We start from the raw sequence: 27,530 nt of genomic DNA, 5'->3' as shown, positions 1-27,530 counted from the left end.
AGAAACTCTTTCGATTATATATATAATATTAATTTTCCGATGCTTGATGGAAGAAAGAACGTCGAGACGTGGTTAATTAAAACCAAAATTATCGTAATCTACTCTGCAATCTAGTGGTGTTTAGTGATTATAGGTTGTCATCAAATAATAATATTTAAGGTGGCGTTTGTTTTTTTGTCTAAAATCTGAATAGACCTGAATTAGTATGAATTCTGAAAAGATCTGAATGTCTGAATCTGAATAATATGTTTGTTTTTTCGTTTGAATCTAGAAAAATAAGTGTTAAGTTATTTGTTTTTTTCAACTGAAAAAGCTTAAAATATATACTTTTACATTTGTATCCTTATTAAATTTGAATGTCAAATAAATAATATATTAACTACCACAATATTTTAACATTTATAAGTAAAATTATATTCAAGTGAATACATAATTATTTTAGAATTTTAATATATAAAATACCATAAATTTTAAATTTTATCGTATATAATATAAGAAAAAAAAACAGGGATATTTTTATGTGGAGTAAATGTGTATGGGTGAGTTTTGGGATAGACATGAAAAATAAATTATAAAATATGAATATTTTTGACATTAGTAAGTAATTGATTTAATTTAAATTTCTCTATTAAGTAAAAAGCTAAAAAAATTAGTTTATTTTATTAAGTCAAAATTATCTAAAAAATCTCATTAAGTTATAAAAACAAACACCTCTAAATAACGATTCAAAAGTTAAAACTGACGTTAAAAAAACTCTCACTTGTCTCCCAGGTGAACCGTAATAATCAATAATGCAATCTTTTATTTTACGTTCTCATGAACTTAAAAAACTCCTACTCGTTTCTCTAGTGAGTGGTGATAATACAATCTCTTACGTTCTCATAACAAAGTCTTTTTTTTTTTAAATATTTTAATATATGTGGTAAGTCTTGTAAATATTGGTAAGTGTAAGATAAATTTTTATATTTTAAGCATAAATTACAGCCGATGCTGTAACAATCTGTACTAATGCAGGCATAAAGGCCTGGTTTCTCTGGCACATCTCATTGAGCTCTGTATGACTCGATATATAACTCTTCTGTACGAATATCCAATAATTAATACTACTCTTTTTTTTCTTTTTTTTTTTGATAAAAGTTCTTTAAAATTTTCATTTTTAGGCTTTTGGTCATTAGTGGGTAAGGAAAACTTTCGCCTGACAATCAGGGTACAAGTGGGTGGCCAATGATTTCTTTTTCTTGGGTACATGAATTGACCACTCATTCGATTTTGCAAACTCTAATGTGCCACGTGGCAGCTTCTCTACCCCGTTTCTCTCACACACATTTTACCTTTTTTTTTTTTGTGGGTAAAATAACATACTTTTTAACTAATTTTTAGTACTCAGACTACTCAATTTGTAGTTTTAGAAAATGTAATTTGATATACTTTTTAACATAAATGTCTTCTCATCCAAGAATCGAATGCCAAATCCCTCGTGCAATCTTAAGCAATATTACTAGATACATTAACTAATAATATCCTTAAAACTTGTGATCAAGTAAAGAGATATCCTTAAAATTTGTGATCAAGTAATATATTTTATATAAATAAAAATAATCTTTTAAAATACGTTATGAAGCTTGTGAAATCAACTAGAGAGATTATCAATGCATTGTGTATTTTTTATGAATGAAACTACGAGTCTTCAATTTTAACCTTTAAAAAAAAAAAAAACTTTTGTTTCTACACGATACATGCATATAAATATATTCGTCCATATTTATTGATAACGTAAGTTTTCTTTTGCCAGTTTTTTTTTTTTTTTCGTGTAATTTTCATTTTCGAATTTCGCATAGGGATTGGGAGATCACATGAAGCATTATTTATGTCTTGCATGTTTTGTACTTGGAAAGCAACGCATTATCATTTCCCATGCATGACATGAACCATCGAATCAAAGTCTTCGGATAAAGATGCTTTCTTGTAGGAAACAGCAACAAGATTTGGCATGCATGCATGCATATATCAATATCATCTAGTGTATGTGCGTGCTTTCCCAATGCATTCGAGAAGAAAAATTTATAGGACCACTTCTTTAAACATCGATTTAAATGTTCTTGCTCGGGAAGCTGCAGCAGTATCCAATGGCTTTACACTATTCTTCAAGGAATATGATTCTCTCCTGATCTAAGTACTATTGAGTTTTTAAGTATCTTTTGTAATGTGTCTTTTAGTGGTAGTATATAGGTAAAATTTAACTTTTTTTATTTTATTTATTTATTAGCAATCGATCAACAATTAAGTTATTTGATCAGGACATTATCAGATCATGAGAGAATCTTGATCCATTCTTCAAAAGCATCAACGTTGTAATGATAAGGTGAATTTACTGACGTGGTAGTTTGAATTTACTGACTATATTTAAAAGAAAATCAAGCACAATTTATGTATGAGTCGAACCTAAACATATATATTTACTATTAATAACATGCAAATAATATATTTTTTTATATAAAATTGCCCATAAACTTACAAATTATTAGGTTGATAAAATAATTGTAAATAATAAAAGTTTAAAAAATTAAATTATTGGAAGAAGCCAAGTGAAGAAGAGAATCAGCAAGCAAGCAAGCAAAGCCAGCAATATGCTTTTATTATTGTTCTCAAATTTAAGTGTATACGATTATATAAAATGATCGTCTATTTATAGTATAATTTTCACTGTTAATTTGACTTGTAACAGTAATTTGTGTTGTAAATTAAGCGGTGCACCGGTCTTTTATTTTATTTTATTTTATTTATAATGTAATACGTATACAACTAAATGTACAATAAAGTGCCCGCCCAACATAAGGCTCACGATTAAATCACATTAAGTCCTAACATAAAAACTCCCAATCTGAGTAGTTGGTTATGAATATGTTATCATAAATCATAATATTGCAACAAAATACAAAATAGTTTTTTTTTTTTAAAATCCCAAACAATGTAAAATAAGTTATAGCTCTCAAGAACACGACTAAATGATTTTCAAGTAGTTTTATTTAACTGACTATCTGAATTTAAATTTCGAGAAAAGTAAAGAATTAAAATATAAATTTAGTCTTTATCCATCTTTTACTTTTAAGGAAAAATAATAATTAAATAAGTTATAAACCATTAAACTGGAAAGGGCTTATATGGTATTTTATTTTGGAAAACAACACTCACCTAAATTACGGGGAAAAAAAAAAGATAAATCAAGTTATAAACTGAAACCTACCAGCTAATTGACCAATTGGGTGTTGCTCTCTTAGCTGGCAACACGCAGCTGACAAATAATATTCAAAACTTTAGAATAATAATAATAATAAAAGAATCATATTGTTGTAAGCTTTTGCTAGCCAACCTTCCCAGTTTCCAACCTGCCTACCATATAATATAATAACGACACACCGGATAATGTTCCAACTAGACAGGTTTCCCGCCCCAGCTAATCAAATATCGTGAATATTAAGTGATGTCGTTTTGGTAGGAACATGTCGTTTTCAGAAATGCTAATAATTTTTCTGATTTTTAATCTCGGAAGTCTCTCCGGTTAATATGTAACACCTCCGAGTTTTATTTCACTTGATTTTTTTCTTTTTTAACACTGATATTTACAATAAATATATATATATATAAGGATCGGTTAAATTATTTGTCTTTATATTGATATTAAATAATTTTAACTGTAAAAAAAAATTGATGAAAAATACTACCACTACTTTGAGGTGGTGTTCGATTTAAAAAAATGAAGGCGAGAAAAAGAGAAAAAAAAGAGAGAAAATGTAAAAAGAAGGAAAAAGGTTTAATTTATATTGTTTGGTTTGACACAAAATTAAAAGAGAAAAAAAATACATATTCTTTTATTTAGATAATTTTAACATTTGGTATTAAACTTTCATAATTTAACTAAATATATTTATTTAAACTTGTTTTTAAATTACTTAAGACAAATACTCACAATTTTGATTTTTGCTTTAATTTGAAAATTTCATTTAAAACAAAAAATTCAAACAACTCAAAGGAGTTGCCACTAGAGCCGCCGACCGAACCACCTCCGCAGGCACCTTATCACCATTTTTCGGTGCGTGAATATCATCATTTTGATCGAAATTTTTAGATCTATAAATCTATTGCACTAATTTTGCCTAAAAAATTGTCAAATCACCTGAAGTAATGATGTTCAGGTGAATTCTAATTCTTTTGAACGAAGTATGAATCTAGATGCGTCGCATTTTCAGGTCACCAACTGCACCTCTGTGTAGATCGGCGATGGAGAAATCCAACGTTACTGGCGATGATGTCCCACATGCTAATGGAGGTGGCAGCAAAGCGATTACCTTCGGGCGGCGAGTGGCTGTTCGGCCTTCTATCGCATTTCTAACTTTTATTTTTTTCAAATTAATCAAAATTTAAAATCATCGATTGTATTATTTTAAGAAATTTTATAAATAATAGCTTTTTAATTACAATAAGCTAATTAATAATAAACTATGAAAGGGTAAATCTGCAAGTTTTGATTTCTAGTGGGGGGAGAATTTATTCTCGCCGTGGAATCCAAATCCTTCAATTTAAGGGAATTTAGATTTCATTAGAAATTGCATTCCAACCTTTTACTAACAACCGAACAATAGAAAGGAGAAAGAAGATTCAAATTCTTTCCCACTTCCTTTCGGAAAAAAATTCTTTTCCACTTTGTATTGTATTTAACTTGATTTTGGGTCAATGGGCCTTAGTCTAGCGATGAACCTCTACCTTCATAGTTAAACAGGATTGTGAGGGTAGAGGTTTGAGTTTTCATGAACTTAAACTTTCTCAATTAAGCATTATTCATGATTGTGTAGCGTTATTTGCAAGTCTTTCTCTCTTATGAAATGCGAGTTGAGCAGAGACATCCTTCGTCTGTGAGGGTTATTTGTCTGTCTGGGCATGCACTTTATAAAATTTAATGTAATAATTTAAATCATAGTTATATATTTGATTATAAATATCAATGTAATGATCTATTGTTATAACAATTGTGTAATAATCTATTGTTATAACAGTTGTAAATATCTTTATAATACAGTAACCTGATGTGTAATTAACCTAAAAAAAAAACTTCGTATTTTAAAAGCATAGATGGTAAGTATTCAATACTAACACACGAACTCACTTTTTTCCTGGTGTTGAATGAGAGGAGATGAATCATGTCACATGGGTTTTAGAGGCATCTTCGGCCAATAGACATCTTGTGCCAATATTTCGGAACTCTGCAAATCACTACTATTTCAAAGGTTTTCAATCACATTAAAGGATACCCACCACATGAAAGCACTTCAGCATGGAAGGTTTTCACTATTAATGACTTCAGTGCTCCTCACACCCCTGATCCACAGTAAATCAGCTATCATTGTAGTTATCATTGTTTTGTTTTGGCCAAATATTTAATATTTGGTGTCTCGTACTAAAAATATAAAGTTATATCCCGAAATAGCCAGAACAGATATGTCATTTTTTTTGGGGCTGATATGAGAGTGATTATTATAATTTCTTCCAATATGCTACAAATTAATATTTGCACACTGGCTGATTTAATTTTCTTTTATTGATAGTCAGATGTCCACGAGATGCAATGGTAACAACAATCAATATAAGCTCTTGACAGTTTTAAACGTGGTGCTTTGCTGACATATATATGCTTTAGAGGGCCCAGAGATTCATGTTATTTCGACGACGCTTGGGCTGGGGAATACTTATGAAACTACTGGGCGGGGGAAGGTTGATATGTTATAGGCTTGTCTCGTGCTCAAAATTTGCACGTGTAAAAATCATTTTCATTTTATATCATGCCATCTCAATGCTCGTTCATGCTATTATCCCGTGTTTGTTGCTTTTCAATGTATCCCTATTATCTCTTATTATCAGTATGCCACTCAAAACCTTTGGTGAGAGAGGGGTGTAAGTTTATTAATTCAAATATTTATCAGTTCAATCCAAAATTGAATTCCATGCTTATTAATTGCCAAGTAAAATCAAACAGCCAAACTAGGCTTGCTACATTCATACATTGAAAAACAACAAAAATGAAATCAATGTTATGATTTTGATTTCTATATTTGTTGATTTTTCGGTCAGAGAAAAAGTACAATTTATAAAAGCAACGGGTTTTTATTATTTCACTATTTAAGTCGTACAATATTACGTGACTACAAGAAGTATTGCTGTTTATTATTTTACTACTACAATCTTGTAAAACCTTTCATTTCATTGTTTTTTCATTATAACTGTTAGTTGCTTGATAAAATACTAATTTTACCTTTTAGTTTAGAATACACGAACGAAGGTGTCAGATAATAGATGGAAAAATAATGTTATTCCACTAAATTGTCAAATAGTAATTTTAACCGTGAATTTATTATAACTACAAAAAATAAAGAATTGACAAATATATCTTTAGATATTTGTGTTAAAAAAAGGGCAAAATCAAGACACAAATCAAAACACTTTAAGCTTATGGGCAAGGTCAATACTTTTTATATTTTATTCCATAAGAAAACTCAAGTGATACCAACAAAAACTCCCTAATACCAACAGTGGAACCTTAAAAATCCATTATCAAAATACCCACCATATAATGCTTGTAGTCCATCACTAATGTTTAACCCAAAAAAAAAAAAAATAAGAGTCAGTGAGCCGCTATGCACAGTGATCCTCTTGGCTGTGATTGGGGGGTTGGGAATCCAAGCAATTAATTCATTGGAGACGTAATATTATAATATAAAAAAAGAACATTTTGTTAATATTTTAGAGTTGAAAAAATATTAATTTGCCGTCATTGGAAAAGAAATATTCCAAAATTGATTCACTTATTTACAAAATTTCTCCCACTAAAAAACAATTATTCCAAAAATTAACACTAAATTTAAGTCTTTTTTTTTTTTTTTAACCACCGAAGGCAATTGCCCTCCCTGCCCAACAAAGTGGATCCCCAACCTTGGCTGTGATTAAGTAACACACTAACACCTGCACTAAGCAACTTCGATTAATTGACTTTTTTCGATGACAAACAACAAATGATAAACTGCAGCTTGGAACACCTCAAGTCTTCAACCGGCAGCCATTTGCGAGTTCATTTCAAGCTTCTTAGGTTTGGAAAATGGCGAGTTCAACCACCTTACAAATAATTATTAGTTTAAACTTTTTCAAAGATGATTCACGATATTCTATTCTTCTTTTGTCCCTCTCTCTCTCTTTCTTTCTTTTTTTTTTCCAGATATTTTTAACGTAAAATGATAATACTATCATTGTAATTTTAAAGTGTATACAATTTTATCTTTGGTTTTGTATGTAAAATCATCTTTGCGTCTTCATGTCAGTGTTTGACTAATGGTTATTAACAAAAAAAAGTAATAAAATGAAACGTTTTATAAAATTATAGACAATAATATTTTTTATAATCATTTGATATTTTACAATTTATAAAGTAGTGAAATGATAATAATTGATGCTTTGAGTTCTGTTGGATCCGATAATGATATCCATTTGAATTACATTGGAACTTGACAAAATTTTAATTGAATTGCTTATTTAAAGAATCATATCATTTAGACTCAACCAAAGAGTAATGAGGAAAGAAGAGGAGTAATACATGAAGCCTTGTCACAATTCTACCGAGTATTAATCAAATTAAACAATAGAATCCTTAGCTGCTTTCTTAACTTCATGACCTTCTTTCTCTTGATGATGAGCCAAAAGTGCTGCTGTCTCTTTATGATCTTTCATCTGAAATCAAATTAACAACACCAAATTTCAAATCCCATATGCGCAAAAACCTCAAATATTATAAGCAGAAAGAATTATTATTATTTTTTAATTGAAAATTGAAGTAACGTCAAACGTGTGTGTATGTATATATATATATGAATGATATACCTGAGAGCTCAGTGAGAGGTCTCCGGATTGTTTCTTTTTATTTTCTTGAGTGCAGAAATACGAATACAATCCCATTCCGCAAATGGCAACCAAGATTCCAATGATGTTTCTCTCAGTGAATGGATCGTGAAGCAATGTGTAGCCAAAGCCGAGAACAAGACAAGTCTTGAGATGACCAAGCACTTGATATGTGACAGGTGATGTCTTGCCAATGACCAAAAATGTGCTGAAGTTTACAGATACTGCTATAAGACATGATAGGATGATAAATGCCTGCAACCATAAATTGAATCAAATTATGTTAATAGGTTTTGAGGGAATCTTTAATATAGTGAAATAAATAGAATGGGTATGCAATTATATATTTACCAAGACTACTGGGGAATATTTATAAGCAAACACATTTTGCTTGGTGAGGAATTGATCAACTAGAGGGCCCGAGACAAAAAGGACAGCAGCTTGGAATGGAGCTGACTGATAGAGCAGCTGCGTTGATGAGACGTTAAGCCTCTTTTGTATTGTGTTTGTAAGCTGAATTAAGTATTAAGTTAAGAACAGACTTTTTTCTTTAAAGGTTAGTTGTCTTTGACACGATTAGTTGGGATTTTATTTCATATTGACTCACCAAGGGACCAACCACTTAAAAAAGGATACAATTTGACCAACACAGGTGGTCACAATGGCTAGCAAAGAGAGGATTGTGCCAACCATGTTGAGCTGAAGATCAGTCACAGAAGCAATGCCAACTCCAACAAGTAATAGAAACAGAGAAAATTTTATCTTCTGACTGCAAGAAATAATTTAAAAAAAAAAATTAAAACTTCCACTGTGAATCAACTCAACTGGTAACAAATCCATCCACATAATAAAATCGGTCGTGAGTCAACAATCTAAACCCAACAATTAAATCAATATTTTTAGATAGGGGCACATAAACCATCACGATTTTAATTTTATTTTACAATTCAAAACACATCTATTTAATTAAGAGAATCCAATGCTTTTTGATACACATGTGTGTATATATATATATATATATATATATATTTAACCTGAATTGCTTTTTGAGAAAGAGAGTTTCCAGTAACACAGTGAATGGTATAATTGCAAGCTTTGTCATCTGCCAAAAAAGGGGCGCAAAAGGGTGAATATGCAAACTAATAATAGTTCAACAAAAAAGTATTGGAATCGAATTTCTCTCGTATCGAGATTATAAGTTTAGTTTAAAAGTATATATATACTTGATAGAATCCGATGGAGTTGAATCCAAGGCTCAAGTTAAGAAGTCCGATGGAAATGCCATTAAGAATGCCAAAGAGCATGACAGTTTTCACGTCAACTGCCTTGCTCTCAAAGAAATTCAAGCGTTGTGCGGCATGGAGAGTGCAAAATGTTACCATCAGATGCCAACTTGTGAGTGTTGTCGCTAAATATAACAAGACCAAAAAAAGAAAAAAAAAATTAAAGACCAGAGAAGAAAAAAAAAAAAGGGGGTTAAATAATCGAAAAAGGAAAAGCATTATCACATCAACTTTTAAATTATTAACTAAAGAAAGAGGCTGTGTACCAAATGGAAAGCCAAGGTTGCTCATTAAAGCTTTGTTGCAAATGACAATAGAGACAGATGATGCCACCGAAAGAAACAGTGCACCAATAACACCCAGTTGAAAGCTCGACATTTCTCCCATCTACTAATTCATCACCAAAAACAAGCAAAATAATTTTTTTTGGGGGAAAAAAATAAACAAATGGGTCAGAAAAGTATAATACATTGTATATGTATATTGATGAAATCAGCATTTATAAATTTTAGAAATGAGCAGAATTTAAAGAAATTCCGGTTGCTTAGAGATTTGGTCATTTGATAAAAGTTATTAATTCTTGCTTATGACCGCGTCTATAATCATTGATATAATTTAAGCACACCCAGGTCACTAGATTTCTTACATATTAATCTTTTTGACCGTCGTATAATATTTTTTTAATGATGGTAGATTTGACAATCGGAGGCATAGGGTGATGGATAACGTGTCTCTACACATACAACGTAGATCATTAGTATTTTTATACGTATACTCCAGTGATTGGTGGCGACTGGTGGCTGAGTTGAATTGAGGATTGTCATCTCCGAAGCTGACATTAAAAATCAATTGAAAAAAAATGGAAAAGTCTAAAATAATCTCGATTAAAGTGTGATCAGCCCCCGCGCGCCCTGAATTCTGCCATCCCTGATTATATAATATATACGCTTTGACTGAATTTTTTTTATTGCAAATAAATCTAAAACTCGAAAAATGACTATTCATAACATGCTAATGAATGTGCTTCCATTAAAATTTCAACATTTGCTTTTCCACTGTAATTATAAAATCATAGATACTCTATTAGAAGTTTGGAAAATTTTCATTCTACTGAGAAAGGTAGAGAAAAAAGTTTCTTGGAATGAGTTTTGGACCAATCACTGATGACAAATGCAAAAAGATTTATTGCATGTGCAACTTTTTTTTACAGAAATTAAGTGTATGCTTTTCCTATAAATTTAAGAAGCTAGTGGGTAAAGATGCATGTAATATTAGAACTTACAACAGCTTACATACCTCTAAAGGAAGTGAGAAGCTTGGAGTTTTAAGAGCCTAGCTCGGATAAACTTCAGACAAACTGTAAAAATGGGCTTGATCGTGCAGCAAAAAAATACACAGAAGGTCTCCTAAAACTTCATGAAAATCACCACAATCCTGCAAAGTTACAATGACGATTGGCAGCTGGGATTTAATGGTAGCTTTCTTTTGTGTGATAGATTATGTGAGAGAGAGAGAGGGAGAGAGGGAGAGAGAGATTGTATGACAATGTTGAATATATTGGCAAATGGCAATGACCCTTTTTTATTTTTGATTGCTAAGAAGAGTTGGTGCCTAACGCCGTTTAATTTTTCATCTGCAAGAACTTTATTTTTGTTTATTTTTTAACTCTCATCTCACGTGGTTCACTTCCAGAAGTAATATACAGTTCAAGTTGGACCACATTTCATTTTCATGTCCCCTAGTCACTCTTTCCATTTTATTATTTTGATTTCCTCTTTGAAATTTTCTTCGTAATTAGCAATTCAATTTTTTTAGCAACCATTGATACTAATGGAAAAATCTTGTTGCCCATATTTTGCCTGACAACTTTTTTTTTTTTTTTTTTTTTGTAAAAAAAAGAAATTTGCTACATAAAGCATGAAATGTGTTGATTTTTATTTTTATTTTTTTTTCAAATTCTAATGTTTACAAAGGGTTTTTGGATCAAAGGATTTGTCCCAAATCATCTGTTCAATCCTTTTACCAGCAAGACTATTAGTCTGAAATGTATTAAAATGAAAGGCTTAGCAGACAAGGCAGGAAGGTGAAACGCACATTTCTTTGTTTCTAAAATCAAAAGTGAAATGCCTGCAAATGCAAGCAATAAAGCTTTGCCAACCTCAAAACAAACTATTTTTTGTTTGGTGAGCAAACTTCATTATCACTCCATATAAGCCCTGCTTCTTTGAACATCACTACTATCAATCACCAACCATCAAGCAAATTTCTGAATACCTTTCACTCTCTTACAACATTATTTTGATGTTGCCTATATTATTCAACCAAAGAAAAATCACAATCACAATCATTGTATTGGAAATGAACATAAACAGAAATTTGTAGTTGAGAGTAATTTAATGTCGTTGGACATTAGAAAAGAGTCTAGAATGAATGTTATTTATACATGAGTATTCCCCCCCCCCCCCCCCCTACTCTTGACGTTGAAAAATAATTTTGATAGAAGGGAGCCCCTATGTTACATTGAATGTACCATACACAACCCACAAGAACCACATAAATTATGGGACCCACATAATTGTGTGGTTCTTATTGGTTGTGTATGGTACATTCAATGTAACATAGCAAAATCCTTGATAGAAATTGTCCATAAGATCATGTATGGGGATGTATGGAAAGATTCAAAAAATTTCAAAAAATCCTGTTATCTCTTAACATTAAGGCTCCGTTTGGTATAACTTATTAAATAGAGCTTATAACAGTAGAGCTTATAGCAATAGAGCTTTTGGACAAAAAGTCATTGGGCGTTTGGTTGTCAATAAAAAAAGTACTTTTGAACCATTAAACTGTGTGATATTTTTTTATTATATATTTTTAGAAAAGCTCTCTAACCTCTACTCCCAAAAGCTCAAATTTTGGGCTTTTGCTAGTAGAGGTAAATTAGCTTATTTAAGCTAAAAAAACTCTACTAAAAAAATAACCAAACACCATAAAAATTTTTAAAAAGTGCTTATATGATTAAATAAGCACTTATGGCTCTTAAATAAGCCATACCAAACAGGCACTAAAATACTAAAAAAAGAAAAAGTAATTGTTTAGTGGTTAAGATGAACTTCTATACTAAAACTTTGACATTAAAGAGAAAATGAAGTATTATTAAAACTGTAAGAAAAAAAAAGGAAGGATAAAAATAAAAAAAACATTAGGGATAAAATAACAATATCTCAATTTTCAAAGTTCCCTCACAAATAAGCAATCCATAGTTGTTTCGTATTAAAATTTATTAGTATTTGTCACTAGTTTTGGAGACTCCAGTTTGCATATTTTAATTAATTAATATGCCTTATGGATGTTGCTTCTACTTGCCATTTAAGAACCACTAGCAATAATGTTCCTTCCAACTCTCCGGTTGGCAAATAAAGATGTGGCTTCTACTTGCTGTTTAAAAAACCCTACAATCAATAATGGGTTTGCGGTGGAGAAATATCCATTGTCAAAAATAATGTGGACGGAACTAAAGAGGAAGAAAAACAAAAAAATTCGATAAAATCTCTTTGTCGGTAAATTAAAAAATACAAACGAATAAGATGAAGATTACATTTATACAGCAATAAGGCCTATAAGTATATGATTAATGATTATTGCTCAGGACTAAATTGAAGTTACTATCCTGTTGGGTTTGATGGGCTCATTCCTTTCATGGAAATATAGTACATTTCTTGGGATCTGATCTGTCATTTCTGAAACCATAATACTAATTATTTAACGTTTCAGCCTCCCTCACGACTTGAACTCAAGATTTGTAAGTCTTTATGTTGCAAGATGAGAATCATTGACGGACGTCCAGACTTTGCATATATCTCGAAGCTCATCTCCATACCCTAAATTACATTTCTAGTTTGAAAATTATGTTCCCTGCAAGTATATTCATTAAAATGCCACCAAAATTCAGGTGGTGGGTCTATAGTCAGAATGAAAAAGAACAGGAAACTCACATAGGCCACAATTTTAATGGTAAACCTGGAATAAAACGCAATGACGAAAGTCTAAAAGCCAGATGGATGTTTGCTACAACTATGCAACAATCGAACCCATTCAGTTCAAAAGCTATATTATGCTGAAAGTCCCGTAAACTATTACGTATAGGCAAAGGATGACAAGAAATGCATCGTCTCACCGTCGGATCTTCTTCAATTAAAATCCAAATGAAGAAAGGGGAAATCATGATTTTGGTTACTGAGTGCAAGAATGAAGGGGAGAAGAAGGGGAAGCAAAATTCATGGGTAAAAACTTCATCTTCCCTTATATAACTGAGCATATCTGTAAGATTACACAAAATGGGCTCACTACCTTGAGCTAAATGTTGCATTAAGGAATTGATCGGTAAAACACCCCTCAAGGCCTAGTAAAATGAGACAAATGTACAAGGGAGAAATAAGAGTGAAATGAATAAAATTATCGGTTTCCAATCTCTTCCAAATAAGCCTTATCTGCATTGGCAAGACGATTCTGGAATAAAGACCACTCATTTTTGCACCTCGCTCTCACCTGTCAACATAGAGAAGATAGAAAGTTATAAAAATTTACACATGTAGTGCTAATTGTAATAAGATAATTTAAAAAAAGAAAAATTATCAACAGTTGACTGCAAACAACAGTATATAAGAACATAAATATACATACTCCTTCCCATGGAGCTTTTCCATTCTCTGCCTGGCCCTGAAATTTTACAGAAGAGTAATGAGACTGTAATTAAGAGAGGTACAAAAAAGAGTATGTTTTGCGTATTCAGCAAGGGAACTGCAAAAATCAAACAATGTAAATTGTTTTATATGAGATAGTGTTGCAGTTGAAAAGGTTCCATTATATGCCATGTTACCATCAAATAAAGAATTTAACATTGACAGCCATAAGTGCTTTTTCAGCTCAAAAGTCGAATAACTTGTTTGATGAAAATTTGTGCCGTAATGACTCTGTTAAATTAAATTCATACAATATTGATTGCTAACAGCATGAAATTCATTCTTATCAAATCCATGCCACTACATTCACAGCTGTGGCTAACCCACACGCTTTACGGACGGTGAGAAGTTTGACAAGTTGAACACGACTCACCTGACTACCAAGTGAAGGAATGACTTGATGAATTATCCACTGTGAATCAACCACACCAATTTTTTCATGCGCAGGCTGTGGGACAAAACAAGTGCGATTAAAATTCAAATCAAATAGGATGTCTCGGTGATTTAAAAAAATACAGAGATTTGGCTGTCACAATCCTGTCAGGTATATTGTACACTGAAAATAAAATCAATATTATTTTCTGAACCAGAAACTGCCCAACCTTTCAAGTTCACGTGAGCTAAACCAAGTTACACAACATATATATGAGAAGAAGCCTATAACATATATGCATAAAATATAATTGTCACAGAAGCAGTCATGACAAATCCCAAACATACTGTAGGAGATATAAACATTTACATACATTCATATATCAGTACATACAGACACAAAAATATATGTATGTATGCTCTGTAAGTAAATTTCCATACATTCACAATCCTTGTTATATAAGGGCCTAATTGCCCTTTCCAAAATATCTAGACAATCTGAACATAGTCCACTTTCAACTTTAAAAAAGGAAGAAATTAGGAAAACCACTAACCTCCACACATCTTCTTAGAGCAAAATCCAATCCCCATCCATGCACCAAGTCATTCTACAAGCATACAATTTAGTATTGTTAAGTTGCTGAAATATGAAAAGTATTAAGAAGGATCCTATATAATTAGACCAGGAGCTAGGCTGCTAGGTTGATGATCCTTACATAGTATTCTCCTATCCCATCCACTTATTCAAGAAGTCATTAACAAATGATAGCTAATCTTATTTGTTCATAAAAGGCAATTTCCTTTTTTTTTCCCCCTTTTTGGGAAGATGATGTATGTAAATAAGTTGTAAAGTTCATTTACATGTACATGAACCCGTTATGTCAGTGAGACGATCTATAAATGCCTGGAAGATAACAATTTACACATTTATAATTAACCTAGCCACTCATATCAATCAAAATACCTGAATCATATGCCACACACAACGCCAAGCTTCCCGAGAAAATACAGGGGCCATAATTTCCACAAAGCTGAAAGAAAGCAAGAGACATTATATATATGAAAGATAAATTGCACTTGAAAAGATTCTTTAATTGTTGGGGGGCACATACATCTTTTGCACTAATCATATAAAAGGTTGACAAGTGAATGCAGTTATAAACAAATTCTTTCAATAAATTTGGATTCCTCATGAAATTTTTACTACTTATTCTCTGTGCCTACCTTATCCTACATTTAAATAATATGTGCAGTTGGCTTTTTGACAAAACACAACTAGACCACAACTCCCTATCAAATTTGAGTTCTCAATCTAAAGATGATCTGTTAAATGATAAAATTATATATAATGGTTAATACAATGCCTAGTAGGAAATGTTTAAGCTATCACAAAGGTTATGCTTCAAGTGTTTGGCATAAAAATCCCTAGATATGTCAGAGTTCACAAGTGTTCTTTGGCAACATCTCACAAGCAGCAGAGAGAAAGAGAGGAGAGAAGGGAGAGATGGAGAGCATACGCAGCACATGGAGGCAAATGTGGGTCACTACACCACCCTGGTTTCTCTTCTGTAACCCTGTTCACGAATTGAGACATGACACATTAAAAACTGATATAAAAAGAATAGTCCAGCAATACCCATCCGCCATATTAATATTAGAAATACACGCAAAGAGAGCTATAAAGCCTACTTGTGAACCTCTTGGTCACCCCTCCTTTTTGTCATCTGCCATGTCAACCCATTATTGGGCTCAAGACCCGGCTGAGAGATGTCTAGACCATGTTTTTTAACCAACTCCATGTACCTGGTTATTCATCCAGAGAAAATTAGAAAGAAACATATAACGGTTAAATTTGACCAGAAACCATAACTGCTAAAAAGAACTTACTTGTCCCCATTAAAGTGTTCAACTCCAAGGTCTTCATCCCAGATAAAAATATATTCATAAGCAGCCACAACATCAGGATGCAAAAACCTTTTTGCATACCACCTGCAGAACATATACAATATAAAAACAACAGTGGGTTGAAGATATATCACCTGAATCTCAAATAATTCAGCAAAGGATTAGCTTGATTGGAATTCAGTACAACATGTAAGGCCTTTAACCTAACCATTTTGTTTGTCTCCTTATGCTGACATGGATTGCACTCTTTGACCACTCAAATTCGTCCCATTGACTTGTTTGTCCATCGTAGTGAAAAAGCATAATTTGAAAATCCTCAGAAAACTACCACAATTTATAACAGCACAAATCTCAGCAGCGCAAAAGTAAAAATCATAATTCAAAGAAACAAAAAGAAGAAAAAGGGAAGAAAGGATGAGCATTCATCAGTACAAAACCTTTTTCACCATTCTATCAATATTTTTCTTCTGATTCAAACCGACAGTTATTGTTAGCAAGTACTTCGGCTTTTTCTTTAGATCCTGCAGATTTCAGGGTATTTAACATGAGAAGATTCCCAGAAACTAGAAAGTTAATCCACACGAATAATCAATAAAGAAGTTCAACTAGGAAATTCTTCAATCTAGCCATCACTGTCAACATGCTCACATGTCTGAAATGCAATTTGAGCACCAAAATTTAAAAGAGGGGGGTAGGGGGGAAGGAACCTAACATAAGATTACATTTACTTATTCATCCCACTAAGTGTTAAATGGAATTATCAAATTTTAATCTAAATGAATCAGAAATAATGAACTGGAAACTGTATCCTCCATGTGGCATTACTAAGCCTTCTTAGATCTTGGCTGTCCATGCAAAAGGACCAATAGGGTACTGATAATTGAGTCCCTTAAAATGCATAATTTACTGATTCCTGCAATTCAAAATATGCATAGTATGCATGCATATGGTCTCAAGCCATCAATGGTACCATACATATGCCATAACACAAGAAAAATAACTCCTGTTTTTAACCTGCACTAAAAACAGCCCTCCCATTATATGAGAGCTTTAAAATTAAGAATATTAGAATTTCTATATCCAGCATTTATAGTTAGTAAACAGGATCAATGATGTCCAGAGTTCCAGCTAATGCCAGTCGGCTATCATATTGATAAGATATTAAGTCATTAAACGTCCCAAAGCAAGCATTGATATTTTCATACAATTATATATCATACCTCACTGGGTTCACCCCACAATCTACGCAAGAAAAAATCGGATTCTGACACAACAATTCCTGGAGGTAGTAACTCCGCCCCACGAGGATTTGTTGAAACATATATCTGCCGTCCAGTGGATAAAGACACAAACAAATTATCAAACTTAAGTTTATTTTTTAAGCTGACAAATATATCGCTTTATTAAAATAGCGGCCATATTGAAATTTAAAAAATCCAAAAAGATGTAGACGAGAAAAAACCTGCTAAGGAGAAATTACCACTGAACAAAAGTTTGCTTTGTAGTCCATGAGTTTAAAAATTAAAAAATATTAAGTATTAATTAGTTTGGGTTTTGATTGGTATATAATACAAAATTGTGCAAGTAGGAATCATGAGAGGGGATTTTGAATCAGTATTATTTTAAGCTTTAATTGGTATATATGACAACAATTTTTGGAGATAATAACTCTGACCAGAGGCTTTGTTGAATCATGCTAGGGGACAACAAAGAAAGACAAGCAAATAATTAGACTGAACTAAACTTCTGCAGCGACATAATGAGCCTCAAAGCCATAAACAAAATCTACCCAATATAAATTATCAGAGAACAAAAGCATCCTTGTTGGCTTAAAAATTTTAAGGGTAAACAATTGGATTATTGCTTTTAGTGTATATTTATTTGGCATACAACACAATAATGAAAAATTAAACAGCAGAAGTAAAAATTAGAATCTGGGAATAATTTGTGGTGTAATAAATCTGCCCAAGGAAGATCCTTAGAAACACAATTCTTGGGAATATAAAAGCAAATGACCTAGTCAAAAATTAAAACTTATTAGAAAAATTGCAACTGAACAAAAGTTCTTTATTTGCCTAAAACTTAAGGATAAACAATCTGAGTACCTTTTTTCTAACAGAATACATGCTTTTCATATAGCATAATAATGTTCAAGGTTTCAGTCAAGAACCAAAACTCGTTAACAAAGTTGGATTTTTATTGAATTGTTGTTGTAACTGATAAAAGGAATGACAAAAGACATGTACTGAATCACGGCATTGTGGAAGGAGGTAAATCTTTGATACAAACCATAAGCAAACCAAGAATAAGAACATATTGAAAAGACTATTACCCTCGGACTTGACCCATTAGAAAAAGGAGATTCGCTAATCTGATTTATGTTTTCTTCTTTACCAGCTATGTCAAACGATGTACTAATGCTTGTTGGAAGATGAATCTGCAAGAGCCAATAACAAATCAAAATGGATGATAGTTTCCAACTGCAGCATAGGTATAAACCAATGGAGGCCAATATACCTTACTAAAGGAAACTGATTGAAATGATCTACCAACAAAATATCCAATGAGAACTCCTATAAATGTTGTGATAATAAGCCTGCCACCATCATTTGTTTTTTTAAGGAAACCACTGGAATGGAAGGGGAAAAATAAAATAAATAAGAAAATGTTGGCAAACTCACCACAATAAAACAGCGGTTTTCGAATGCAAAATTGAGGAGACGAAAAGAATAAAACCAACAGTTTATATCACAATTTTATACAAGCAAAATATATTATTAGCATAGAAGTATTTTAAACCTGCGATGTGATGTGCCCATTTATTAATACACTCAATTCAAAAGGTCAGATGTCCAGGAAAATAAAACACCTCCTCAAGCACCTCCTGAAGCAAAAATCTCATTCTCTGCTTCAAGCAGGTAAGTAGGCTCCTCGATGACGCATGAACCCTGATAAAAAAGATACATTCATAATAAGGGTAACATGTAAGCACTAAGCACATTTGAACAAAAATCATAAGTTTCCTCAATATACAACACGTAGTTTCTCCAAAATCACAATACATATAACCTGTGTTTTATGCATGCGCATGTGTATAAAAGATCAATTAGACAATAATTTGTAAAAAGCAGTTTCAAACTGTCGCCTAGCCTAACAAAGAGAATAAAAACTTATACAAGTATTATTAGTCTTGCTATATAACAATCTCAGGACACCAGAAAACAGCAAGAGTGACGATAAATACATTTAACAACAGTTTTTTTTTTTCCCAAAGGAATCTTCATAATATCCTCAAAAACAAACACCGTTCATAAAAATGAACTACACAACAAAACTATTGTCGATGATGTAGCTATAAATACAGTATTTAAGATGCAGTCCAAGTAACTATGAAACCACTCAAAGCCAAACACACACTAAACTACTAACAGTGAACAAAATTAGGCAATTGAAACACTAAATTACAGCATTTCAAAGTTGATCTGTTTAAACAGTAAAATTTCATTCGATTTCAATTTTTAAAAAAAACGCAAAAATAACTGCTACTGGTGCGATCTCAGTATCATACATCAACACAGACGGTTCCGAAACAATGCGTAATTAACAATCAAAAGCAAGAACAAATCACATTACATAATTCTCGTTATCGAACTTATCAATTACAGTAATCAGTAAAATTTCAGAAAAAAATTCGACGAAAAAAGAAATGAGAGAGCTTTGGTTTCGTAATTAATACTCACGAGCTTTCGCGTCGATCTTGAGAGAGCGAAACGACGGTGTTTTGATAAAAAAAGGTTTCTGTTGGTGAGAGATCAGAGAGAGAGAGAAGAGGAGAGAATAAAGAAGAGAGACACCTGGTGTGTGTTGTTTTATTGTAGTTGTGTGTAGTGGGCTGGAATTGAAACTCAAATCAAAACTTTTGTTTTTGTAATTTTTTAATCGGACGATATTGCCCCGCCTTTATTTTTGAATTTGCAGGTAAGTTTTGATAGTGGTACGGGCAAGTTTGTTCACCAGTTTTGTGGCCCAATCATTGTGTGCCACGTAAAAGATGTTCCTACGGGAGTCTCAAAAGTTTTTCTCTTTCTACATCTATATTTATTTATTAGTTTCTTAATAAAGAGACCGCTTTATGGCAAACAAATGTTGGTACAAATAAAGCATTATTATTATGGCAATAAATAAAACTGGGCTGGTTTAGGAATATTCTTTTTCTTTTTAATTTTTTATGGGGTCAGAAAAAGTAGACTGTTTTTCAAATCCAAATAATAAATGACTTCAATATTTAAATAACAATAAATGGTTTTTTAAGGAAAATAATAAATGGCTGGACAATATTATTATTTTAATGTTGGCTTTCGTGAAATTAGACCATGATCTTTATCGTTTTCAACAATTTATTGCAAAAGCACAAAGCAGACTCGGAGTGGGAAACATTCTTTGAAAGAAAATTGAAGGAAAATTAAACACTGTTTGAAAGAACAATGATTTATGTACAATAAAAAAAATTGTCTTATGATGAAATTTTCTTTTGTCTTGTGATGAATTTTTTTTATCTTATAATGATGGTGTACTAATTGTAGTAATAACTAACTGTGATACGCATATCATTATCGTATTTGAAAATTGATAAATGTTTTCGAAATATTCTTGATTTTTGAAAAATTAGTATTTAAGTCAATAATAAATCAGAGATGGGTTGTGTCATTTTAAAAGCTTATGAATAAATAGTAATGATATGTTTCCAAAAATTAGACTCTTGGCAAGTCATTCATTAATTGGTGCCAGGAGATTATATCATTAACAATAATATTAAAAAGTTAAATATCATTCTAAGTTTGTAAGCATATCATTATTTTTTTGTTCGTAATAGGTTTTTAAGATTACACGACCCATTTCTAATTTATCATTGACTTTAATTCTAATATTCCAAAATAGAATTCTTTATTTTCAAATGAATTTGTATTATTTTGCTTTAACCTTCTGATAAAATATAATACAAAACCTATTTAACTATTATTTGGTATCAAAATAAATCAACGCCATGTGGCAGTATTTAGTGTGAAAAATAATCTATAACAACATAATAACGATATAGTTTGATTACAACACTCAACTAGAGATAAGGATAAGCCTAAAGAAATGAAAGTAAAATTGGAAGCCAGTAATATCACATATAAAAGGATACCCAAGCTAAAGAAACGAGATGTCGTTTCATGGAATTCTAATTTTAATTCGATGTTATATATATTTTTAAAAGATTTATACAGACACACAAAAACATCACCTATATTATAAAAAAAATATTTGTAACATCACATATATTCTTTTTTCTTTAAGTTTCATTTGTTTTGTTACAACGATACTTAATTCTTAAATAATATGATTATATCACTATAATTGACTCATGTAGTCATCTTTGCCATCTGGCAGATAACTACTTTACTGACTTAGCAATCTAATTTCGAGGTTTGTTAACAGGCAGAAAGAATATTATTGAAATTGATTGAAAAACGAAAAAAAAAAAATCGCACTATATTATAATCTAATCTGAACCCCCCCCCCCCCCCTTTTTATTTTTTTTTATACATTATAATAGATTTGATAAATTATCTCAATTATATTATACCTTTACACTACGTACGTTGGCAGACTTCATGTGCTTGCAACGTTGACGTTTGTCATTTGCTGGATTGACTAGCAGCCTAGCGCAGAAGCACTTTGTTCTCTGTAAATCTTGAAATAATTCTATCTACCTCGTCCGATAATTTTATACACTTACATATTTTCTACAAGAATTATTACAATTTTTAGTATTTTGAAAATCTTGGTATAAAATTTCAAAAATTTGTACATTGTCTTGAACATAATTTTTTCATTTCATCATTTATGATATTGACAGACTTTTAATGGACCAAAGAATTTGAATCTTCTTAGACCTCACTCGTTTTCTCATATAAGACATGGGAAATTCCTTTTTAATATATATAAAGAGAGCGACACACACATACGCACATATATACATAGGATGCATTTGAAATTGAGGTTGGACAACTGTAGTTTTCAAGTTACAGTACTAAAGTGTTTGGTAAACACTAACTGTTGTACCTTAGAAGCTATGTTGATATGATTTTTTATTTGTATCATGAAATTTTTTTTATATCTTTAACAATTTTATCAAAATGTTATTTAAAATTTATATTTACTATATATTATTAACTTTTATTTCATAATTACAATTTTTTTTTACAGCAGTTGTAAATTTAAAACTACAACACCTCATTCCCAAACGTACCTATAGTCTTTTTTCAATGTAGGCACCCTCATTTTTTTTTTATGTGGATACACATTTTAACGTGTGTTTTAATAGAGTCAATTTCTAATACTTTTGAACTGCACAACTTTATATTGTACTGAAAACTAATTCCATTAACTCGTATAGCTTAATAGTGTGTCCGCATTAAAAATATATATATATATATATATATATATAATAAGTTTATATTTATATGTAAATTCCTATGTCTTTTGAATTTTAGTAATGTTTGCAATTAATATACAGCATATATTTGCTTTCTATCATTGGATCATTTGTTTGCAGTTTCTACCGCATACAATAGCAATTAAGCAACATTGTTACGTCGCTATCATGATCACAATTGGACAGTGATTAAGTTTGAACTTAGTATTATTCATCGTACTTTTTACCATTGGGTCATCATTATTTTTAATTTTATACTCAATAGTTATGTGTGTTGATATTAGTGACAACACATAAATATTAAATAGAATATCGGCACACACCACCACGATGATCACAAATGAACAGTGATTGGCCACCAACAAAAATAAAATGAGACCTTACCGAAGACTCAAAAAAGAGATAAATGATTCAGTATTAGAAATTTTCATCCCATTGTTATCACCATATCATTTTTGCTCTTTTTTTTTTTTTCCTGGTTATGCGATTTGCTTATTACACCCACCAATCTATTCTTAGACGTTTAACCATAACCATAAGCTCCTTGCTGGTAAATAGAACAATAATTAGCTTTTGGTGATTAGTCACGCGTGTATCAAAAATCAAACCACTAAAATTTACTTCATGATGCTTCATTTACAGATGATATTGACATGCACCAAAGATGTTAGTTTGACTCTTTAGGTTATTAGTCAATTTTATTTTGTTGTATTCCCGCCACCTGCAGCATTAATATAACGAGTGCTTAATTATGTGCCGAGAGATTCCAGTTAACTAAAGATTTTAAGAGAGCAAAGTACAATTGTTTAATTCCTTTTGTTTAATAGACAATTATGAGAGCCACTTTTGGCAATATTGATTGATAACTACTTAGCAAATTCTTCTCCTCCTCCTCTCCAGCAATCATGTATCAACAAACTAAAGCAAGGACCAAAAATTACAATTAAAGTAATATATCATTTGAAAGAAACAAAGAATTAATAATAATCAATAATCACTGTTCAAATGTTTTCAGAATTTCGAGCACCGCGATGGGAGACCTGTTTGATGGTCAACCATCACAATCTCCGTGGCGTTGTCACATCTTAGCACATCTTGACCGAGCTTGGCACCAGCAGCCTTGAGACCCCTTAGAGAAATAGGCTGGTTGAACAAGTTTAGTGATGGCAGTTTTGAACCTGGAGGGAGCTTTCCATTTGGCAACAACGCTTTGAAATCATCTTGCAACAGTGGCACCTCAAAATCTGACTTGTCATGCCTAACGACGTTATCTTTTGCGCTGATATGAGCCCCTGGTTCCATGTGGTTAGTCGAAAAACTTGCCTGGTTTGGGAAATTCGGATAGAGACTGACATAGCCTCGAAGATACATCATGTCTATCAGGAACTTTTTCCAGGAAGCTTGCCAACCATTTGTCCTGGATTTGGGAATCTGAACTGGGTTTGCTTTTGCGTCTTCGGTGAACCTCATGTGCATGTAAACATAGAATTCTCTCCATTGCTTGGGGAAGAAGACAGCTCCCCAACTGCAGGGTAGCTGGTGGAGATATGGTGTGTTTGGATGAATGTGCTTGAAAAATTCAGTTGCATTCCATTTAGGCCTTTCTTTCACCACTTCAACTATTCTAGGAGTGTAAAGAGAGATCGAAGAGAGTTCCGGGAGTGAAATTTGAGGATCGTAGTGGTATGCCAAGAGAGCGTATTTGATCCATAAGTAGAAGTATGGAGAGACTTCGATGTCATCTTCGAGGAGCAGGCCAAAATCGTCATCAGATGCAGGGTACCAGCTTTCACTGACTGCTCGAATTAGGCCACCCTGGATGATTCTCCTTCGGAGAGTTTTAGGACCATGGGGCCAGTCAAAAGTGCTTACAAGTTTAATAGTTGCTTCGTCAACTTTACTGTCCATGTTAAAGCTGATAGGAACCTCATCACCAAGATAGTAGGCATTGCTGAGAGATTTGAGAAGCCTTGTCAAGGAGTGTACGCGGTTTTGAGTTACTATGTTGACAGAAATTCGCATCCGGTTCCAATCTGCATTACACTAAACTGTTGAGTACTTGGTTTAAGCTAAACAAAAATGCATTAATACAAAAAGTTACCAGTATTATTATTGCATTATTGAAAAAAATGATTGATGCTTACTTGGCAATGCTGCGGATCTTAGATCAGCCATCCAAAGAACTTTTGTAATAGATGGTCTTGGCAAAAGAACCAACGTTGTGCCATTTGACTTTGTTTCGGTTGCCATCTTCAAAGCTTTCTTCACATTAGAATCAATGTCAGCAACCGTGATCACGACGCTGGGGTTGTGAATTTTGATCAATCCCTTCATGCTAGAGAACACAGCTTGCACCACTGGCACCTCCGAGTTTGAGACACCCGATAGAGCACCAATTGCCAAATCAAATATCTTAAACCTTCTCTCTTTGCAAACCAACTTAGGCCAATTGAGTGCACTTGCAGCATCTTCGCAAGGGCAAAAGTTCCCTCCTGAGACTACAATGTAAGCCTTCTTGCCAACAGTAGACCTGAATTTTTCGAGCAATGGTGCCAGCGCGCGAACTTCATCAACAGAATGAGCATAGAAGAGTGCATCAATCTTTTGAGGATACATTGCAGCCCATTGAGTAATGTAACCGGTAGAAAGAGCTTTCCACCATTGGTCGTCGCGAACTTGAACAACGTCCTTGAAGATTACTGTGGTTTCGGATACATAAGCAAGTCTGTGCTCACTGTCACCCCATGTTGCCTTGTCATTAGGATCAACTGGAAGAACAAATGAGCCTGCATTTCTGTATTTCTGAAGCTGATAGCTGCAATTTTTTATGAATTTAAAAGTCAGAACAGTCTTGAATTACTAATTATACTTATTGTTATATCGTATTTCCATTTCAGTTCAGCAATAGTATAAAAATTTCATTCATGTGAACCATATCTCAGAAACGGGCACATAGACACATAGTGCCACAAGGAATCTCAAAAAGAGAGCTCTCTTTCCAACAAAGTTGCTTGGCTTCCTCTACCAAAATTGAATGTGTGTAATTTGAAAGTAAACAATTTACAGCAGACAAAATTGGAGATACAGAGTTGATATTGAAGGAAACAAGATGCAGGGCACCCATGCTTTATCTGAAAAATATCGTAGTGACATCTTCCAAATTAATAATAAAAATAGCTCGTGCTAAAAGATTCTTCTGCGGGAATTTTATTAAAGTCAGGCACTGGTTAAGTTGAATTTTATAGTACATGAATGCTCTGTGAGTCAACTTCAACTCAATCCATTGCCTAAATTAATTAGTTAACTAATGATGAACCATCTTAACAAATGATGAACTATCGGATAAAATCAATATCGACCTAAGGCAATCAAATTAAACTTGATAATGAAAAAAATTGGTTTTTTGTTATTACCGACTCAAAATTATATAATTAAATTGCATATATATTAATGAACAGGTGAACAACCCAATAAAAGTTATCATTTTGTTTTGGTCAAAGCAATGCTAATGAGATCAGAAACAGCCTCCCTTTAAGCTTACTCAATGCTTTACAATTTTAAAAATAACTCAAATGCCTGCTTTGGTAAACCCTTGTTTTAATACTAATTACATGATTCATGAACTTGTAAAAATATGTATTATGCTGAATGACAAAGATTAAAATGAAAAAAAAAAGAGTTGGGATTTCAGTCACGATAAGCATACCTGAGATGAAGATCTTCTCCAGTCATGAAAGTGAATGGTGTCTCGATAAAAAGTGTCTTCACAAGCTCTGCTGAGAGAAACCAAGAGCTAGAAAGAAAATCAACCTGAACAATTTTATCAACTGTGATATCATAAGCAGGGTCAGGCAAATATAGCCCGGCCTCCTTTGATCGAAATTTTCTATAACTTGGGAAGGTAAAATCTTTTTGCCTAAAAGGCAAAATCCTTCCAATGCTGCCCAAAACTGAATTCTTGTACTTCTCTGTGCCTGCTACATGTGACAAAATTTGTAGCATTTTTCTGCCCGGAATCATGTCATCGTCAACGATATATACAAGATCAGCTTCAGTTTGTAAAGCCATTTGGAATCTGCCATAGTACTTGAAATCATAGCTTGAGCTAATGAAGCTGATTCTGGAATCATTGTAGCTATTTACTATTCTCTTCAACGAGAACTCATTTGGGCTCCCAAATGAAAGCACCCAAACATGATGAAATGGAAGGGTTTGTTGAAGCAATGAATCAAGCTGTGCACAAAGTGTTTTTCTTTTGAAGTGGTTTAAAATTACTGTCACTTTTGGTCTATTTGGACCCTTCAAATCCCACTTAGATTTCATTGCCATAAGCTCATTTAGAGTCTCAGTGCCAATGGACTTGCTCTGAAAGTCCAAAATCTCTTTATACAACTCTGTCTTCACCTTAATCATTTGCGCGTCATTTGACTTCTTCTGCAAGAAATCTATTTTCTCATGCTCACAGACCTCTGTTGGAGTCAGCAGGGGAGGGATTTCAGCTTTGACAAGAGAAACAGCTTCCTGGTAGTGATTCAAAACGTGGGGCGTGATGATGAATTGTCTCCAGTTTCTCGCAATCCTTGTAGCCCAAGTGAAGTCCGGTTTGGTTCGCAAATCCACTGCCGGACTCATGTAGTACAGAAGAAATGTTGCGTAAACTGCAAAGGCGAATTGCAGGCAAGTGAGAGCTGTCACAAGCCGCGATGAAGCACTCTTGTGTACTTTTAGCTTGCCCTTTCCTCCAACATAATCACTTAGCATCCCTTCCAAGTAATCCCCACTTCTCATACTTGGACTCCGAATTAAGCCCAT

At 32.6% G+C, this 27,530-nt stretch overlaps 3 protein-coding genes across 6 annotated transcripts; all 3 read right to left on the bottom strand.

The window, feature by feature from the left end:
• Positions 1 to 7,566: 7,566 nt before the first annotated feature.
• LOC18035027 (UDP-xylose transporter 1) lies at positions 7,567 to 10,780 on the bottom strand. 2 transcript variants are annotated; one of them, XM_024179200.1, is made up of 8 exons: positions 10,518 to 10,780; positions 9,488 to 9,611; positions 9,162 to 9,346; positions 8,973 to 9,040; positions 8,575 to 8,707; positions 8,290 to 8,451; positions 7,921 to 8,193; positions 7,567 to 7,770 (listed from the first exon to the last, which is right to left on the bottom strand). In XM_024179200.1, exons 2-8 carry the CDS (start codon positions 9,606 to 9,608, stop codon positions 7,675 to 7,677), a joined length of 1,038 nt encoding a protein of 345 aa, XP_024034968.1. In that variant the 5' UTR covers positions 9,609 to 9,611; positions 10,518 to 10,780; the 3' UTR covers positions 7,567 to 7,674. The 2 variants fall into 2 exon arrangements, with proteins under 2 accessions (XP_024034968.1, XP_006424552.1); XM_006424489.2 differs by having other exon boundaries at positions 9,488 to 9,608.
• Positions 10,781 to 13,422: 2,642 nt separating this feature from the next.
• LOC18035501 lies at positions 13,423 to 20,135 on the bottom strand. 3 transcript variants are annotated; one of them, XM_006424487.2, is made up of 15 exons: positions 19,978 to 20,135; positions 19,037 to 19,185; positions 18,755 to 18,866; positions 18,570 to 18,674; positions 17,458 to 17,562; positions 16,675 to 16,758; positions 16,446 to 16,561; positions 16,220 to 16,321; positions 16,022 to 16,135; positions 15,850 to 15,906; positions 15,297 to 15,363; positions 14,887 to 14,940; positions 14,334 to 14,408; positions 13,902 to 13,937; positions 13,423 to 13,766 (listed from the first exon to the last, which is right to left on the bottom strand). In XM_006424487.2, the coding sequence occupies exons 2-15, from the start codon at positions 19,054 to 19,056 to the stop codon at positions 13,674 to 13,676; spliced, it is 1,140 nt and encodes a 379-aa protein (XP_006424550.1). In that variant the 5' UTR covers positions 19,057 to 19,185; positions 19,978 to 20,135; the 3' UTR covers positions 13,423 to 13,673. The 3 variants fall into 3 exon arrangements, with proteins under 3 accessions (XP_006424550.1, XP_006424551.1, XP_024035252.1); XM_006424488.2 differs by having other exon boundaries at positions 18,755 to 18,833; XM_024179484.1 differs by lacking the exon at positions 13,423 to 13,766 and having other exon boundaries at positions 13,936 to 14,018.
• A 3,594-nt stretch (positions 20,136 to 23,729) lies between these two features.
• Positions 23,730 to 27,530, bottom strand: LOC18035488. Its single transcript, XM_006424486.1, has 3 exons — positions 26,425 to 27,530; positions 24,863 to 25,533; positions 23,730 to 24,751 (listed from the first exon to the last, which is right to left on the bottom strand). Exons 1-3 carry the CDS (start codon positions 27,528 to 27,530, stop codon positions 23,730 to 23,732), a joined length of 2,799 nt encoding a protein of 932 aa, XP_006424549.1.

This window comes from Citrus clementina, unplaced genomic scaffold (assembly GCF_000493195.1).
Source record: "Citrus clementina cultivar Clemenules unplaced genomic scaffold, Citrus_clementina_v1.0 scaffold_8, whole genome shotgun sequence".
In the NCBI taxonomy this organism is placed as follows: domain Eukaryota; kingdom Viridiplantae; phylum Streptophyta; class Magnoliopsida; order Sapindales; family Rutaceae; genus Citrus; species Citrus x clementina.
The sequence above is the reverse complement of the archived record's forward strand: the minus strand, read 5'-3'. Positions and strand labels throughout refer to the sequence as shown.

Bases quoted from the DNA above. Each gene is read 5' to 3' on its own strand.
- LOC18035027 (XM_024179200.1), bottom strand. From the start codon at position 9,608: ATGGGAGAAATGTCGAGCTTTCAACTGGGTGTTATTGGTGCACTGTTT. The intron at 9,041-9,161 runs GTATATATATAC...CTTTTTTGGCAG, and splicing joins ACTCCATCGGATTCTATCAA to ATGACAAAGCTTGCAATTAT. The intron at 8,708-8,972 runs GTTAAATATATA...TATTTCTTGCAG, and splicing joins TTTCTCAAAAAGCAATTCAG to TCAGAAGATAAAATTTTCTC.
- LOC18035501 (XM_006424487.2), bottom strand. From the start codon at position 19,056: ATGGGCACATCACATCGCAG. The intron at 17,563-18,569 runs GTAATAGTCTTT...ACTGGACGGCAG, and splicing joins CTAATGGGTCAAGTCCGAGG to ATATATGTTTCAACAAATCC. The intron at 16,322-16,445 runs GTTAGGTTAAAG...TATGTTCTGCAG, and splicing joins ATAAGGAGACAAACAAAATG to GTGGTATGCAAAAAGGTTTT.
- LOC18035488 (XM_006424486.1), bottom strand. From the start codon at position 27,530: ATGGGCTTAATTCGGAGTCCAAGTATGAGAAGTGGGGATTACTTGGAA. The intron at 25,534-26,424 runs GTATGCTTATCG...AAAAAATTGCAG, and splicing joins GGAGAAGATCTTCATCTCAG to CTATCAGCTTCAGAAATACA. The intron at 24,752-24,862 runs GTAAGCATCAAT...AGTGTAATGCAG, and splicing joins AAGATCCGCAGCATTGCCAA to ATTGGAACCGGATGCGAATT.